General features: G+C 43.3%; 1 protein-coding gene across 1 annotated transcript; it reads left to right on the forward strand.

The window, feature by feature from the left end:
* Window positions 1–1,716: 1,716 nt before the first annotated feature.
* LOC130022317 (zinc finger protein 664-like) lies at window positions 1,717–2,478 on the forward strand (the record flags this gene model as incomplete). Its single annotated transcript, XM_056113064.1, has 2 exons — window positions 1,717–2,007; window positions 2,260–2,478. Coding segments are annotated over 2 exons (510 nt in total), but the record flags the coding sequence as incomplete, so codon positions are not given.
* Between the last annotated feature and the right edge of the window lie 1,384 nt (window positions 2,479–3,862).

Consider the following 3,862-nt stretch of genomic DNA (forward strand, 5'->3'; position numbering starts at 1 on the left):
TTGTTTTGCATAGGGATGGATAGTCCTTACCCAGCACGCCTTATAGACAGCATAGACGCACAGAACTGATCCGAGACACTGCATGGTGTGCTCCTTCACCCACCCAACCTCCAATGAATAGAAACTACAAAACAGAAAGAAAAAAAAACTTTATTGATCCTGAAAGGCATCACTTGTGGTGAGAGCATTGCAATGGCCACGTGATCTGTCTCAGCTGCGTTACGATGCAGCGTAGTCTTCACCCCTGCATCACAGGTTACACACAGAACTTTAACCAAATCCACATGTGGATCTATTTCATTTTCTCTTGAAATGGATGTGTCCGTTTTCTATAGAAGGAATTATTTCTAGTTGTATTCCTTCATTAAATTAAAAGGGGGGGAAGTCCCAGAATTTACTCTCTATCCATCAATGTTGTGCGTCCAACTTACGGTAACATGAAGTTTTTCAATAGTAAGACAATTCATATGTCAGTAATTGCATTTTTGTGGTGCATATGTGTGGAACTACATCTGAAGGACTCAGTTTTTTGACAGTACGACTCAGTGAATAAGTCAATAATTAGAATCCTCTGTTGTTCTGCAGGAAAGCTGCCACCCCGAGTGGAATGTCTCTGATTCTGCACTGTATGATAATGTCTCGACTGATCAATCCTGCCCTCAGCCCCATGAGGACGACGAGACAGGCGGGATTTCTTCTGAGGGTGATCAGAATGGTGAGAGCTACCTCACTCTGAAGAAGCCCTCTCCTGGAAAAAGTTCCTTGGAGTGTGTTATTCTCAGTTCACAGACACAAAATTCCCCAATGGGGTACCTGCTAGGGAGAGAAGCACTGTTTATAGTTAGTCCCTCACAGCAACATACCCTCAACCACAGTCACCGTGAGCAGCACCCATATAGGTGTAAGGAATGTGGAGGAGCCTCCCCATGTTCTCAGCACTGTGGTGTTCCCTTAGAAAACCATAGTGGACAGAATCCCCAGAAATGTCAGCCCCAAGAACAAAGTGTGAGTCAAGGGTTACTCCATCATGACCATATGAATATAAATTCAGGAGCGAAACCTTTTGCATGTGAAACATGTGGGAAGGCCTTTGATCAATCATCACATCTTATGCATAGGAGAATTCATACAGGAGAGAAACCTCATGAATGTCAGACATGTGGGAAGGCCTTCATTCAGACCTCTAGTTCTAATGGACCTATGAAAACTCATAGTGCAGAGAAGCCTTATATATGTCAGGAGTATGCTAATGCCTTTACTCGATCCTCAGGCCTCAGTGTACATAGAAGTATTCACACTGGAGAGAAACCATATATATGTAAGGAATGTGGGAAGGCCTTTGCTGGAGCCTCAGGACTTAGTGCACATAGGAGAATTCACACTGGAGTGAAACCATATATATGTAAGGAATGTGGAAAGGCCTTTGCTTTGGCCTCAAGACTTAGTGAACATTGGAAAATTCACACTGGAGAGAGACCCTATTTTTGTAAGGAATGTGGAAAGGCCTTTATTTTGGCCTCAAAACTTAGTGTACATAGGAGAATTCACACTGGAGAGAAACCGTATATATGTAAGGAATGTGGGAAGTCCTTTGCTAAATCCTCAAAGCTTAGTGTACATAGGAGAATTCACACTGGAGAGAAACCGTATATATGTAAGGAATGTGGGAAGTCCTTTGCTAAATCCTCAAAGCTTAGTGTACATAGGAGAATTCACACTGGAGAGAAACCGTATATATGTAAGGAATGTGGGAAGTCCTTTGCTGTATCCTCAAACCTTAGTGTACATAGGAGAATTCACACTGTAGAGAAACCGTATATATGTAAGGAATGTGGGAAGTCCTTTGCTGAAGCCTCAAGCCTTCGTGTACATAGGAGAATTCACACTGGAGAGAAACCGTATATATGTAAGGAATGTGGGAAGGCCTTTGCTAGAGCCTCAAAACTTACTGTACATAGGAGAATTCACACTGGAGAGAAACCATATATATGTAAGGAATGTGGAAAGGCCTTTGCTACAGCCTCAAGCCTTAATGTACATAGGAGAATTCGCACTGGAGAGAAACCGTATATATGTAATGAATGTGGAAAGGCCTTTGCTTTGGCCTCAAGACTTAGTGAACATTGGAAAATTCACACTGGAGAGAGACCCTATGTTTGTAAGGAATGTGGAAAGGCCTTTATTTTGGCCTCAAGACTTAGTGTACATAGGAGAATTCACACTGGAGAGAAACCGTATATATGTAAGGAATGTGGGAAGTCCTTTGCTGAATCCTCAAAGCTTAGTATACATAGGAGAATTCACACTGGAGAGAAACCGTATATATGTAAGGAATGTGGGAAGGCCTTTGCTCAATCCTCAAGCCTTACTATACATAGGAGAATTCACACTGGAGAGAAACCGTATATATGTAAGGAATGTGGGAAGGCCTTTGCTCAATCCTCAAGCCTTGCTAGACATAGGAGAATTCACACTGGAGAGAAACCGTATATATGTAAGGAATGTGGGAAGGCCTTTGCTCAATCCTCAAACCTTACTATACATAGGAGAATTCACACTGGAGATAAACCATAATATATGTAAGGAATGTGGAAAGTCCTTTGCTGAAGCCTCATACCTTTGTGTACATAGGAGAATTCACACTGGAGAGAAACCATATATATGTAAGGAATGAGGAAAGGCCTTTACTTCATCCTCGCAATTGACTATACATAGGAGAACTCACAGTGGAGAGAAACCGTATATATGTAAGGAATGTGGGAAGTACTTTGCTGAAGCTTGCTGATTTTCACCCGGGCTGCACCTATGCCAGTATTCTTGTGCTTGGAATTGCTTGTGTGTTAACTTGTAAATAATGGGTCATGGTGATGAAAATAAGGAGGAAGGTGACTGAATAAACTGAATAAACACCCTCCTGCTCAGAGCTGTAATGGCTCACTACTCTGTTATTGTTTGCTATGCTTCTGGCTTGGCCCAGTGGGGCTGGTTAGCGGGAATTATGGCAGAAATCAACCAAGATGCAGCATTGAATACTTTGAAAATGGAAAAATAGGTAATCCTTCATTCTTCAGTGTTTCCTGTGTTAGGATTTGGGATGCTTGAGCACCCTGGTTTGGCCACTTGAGCGCCAGGTCAAGCCAGCTTGTATGGTGCATTCACGCTTGTTTGTTACTTGTTCTGGATATCCAGGCTTTAGTGGATGTGGAGCTTTTGAGGGGTGCATTGGGTGCTGTTCTGTCACTCAGGTGTCATGGGTGAGGGTGCGTTATCCTGAGGGCCCCTGCAGCCACCATCGATCCAGGTCCAAGACGGCACTGGAGGTTGGGCACATGGACTTCAGGCCTTGGTGTGAGGAGCCTGCAAAGAGTGGAGGTCTTGGTCATCTCGTTCCTCCCTACTGGAGACTGTGAAGGACCCTGTTTTGAGCCTTTGGACTGGACCTAACACTTATCGAAACTCCAGATATGTTCACAGGCAGCCCCCAAAGGAAAGGGACACTTTTGCCGTCAGTCATTTTCATTGGCTTCAGTGCTGGGTTTGGCACTTTGGGGTGTGTTTAGACAAATGAGACGTATATGCCTTGAAAATTTACTCTTTGGATTATATTTTTTTTTTGCTTTTTGTGTCACACTCAGCGTTTCACATGGGTTTCTCCTGACTTATGCACTCAGGAATTACTCCTGGTAAAGCTCAGGGGACCATATTGTTTCTGAGATTCGAACCCGGGTTGGTCACGTGCTAGTCAAACCTCTTACCCGCTCTGCTATCACTTCAGCCCCTCTTTGGATTAATTTTAATAGCTGCTTTTATTCAAGGCAGTTGGAAGGGATTCTTTGATGCACAAGGTTTACTTCTGGTTGTG

Source organism: Sorex fumeus, unplaced genomic scaffold (assembly GCF_029834395.1).
Source record: "Sorex fumeus unplaced genomic scaffold, SorFum_2.1 ptg000019l, whole genome shotgun sequence".
NCBI lineage: Eukaryota > Metazoa > Chordata > Mammalia > Eulipotyphla > Soricidae > Sorex > Sorex fumeus.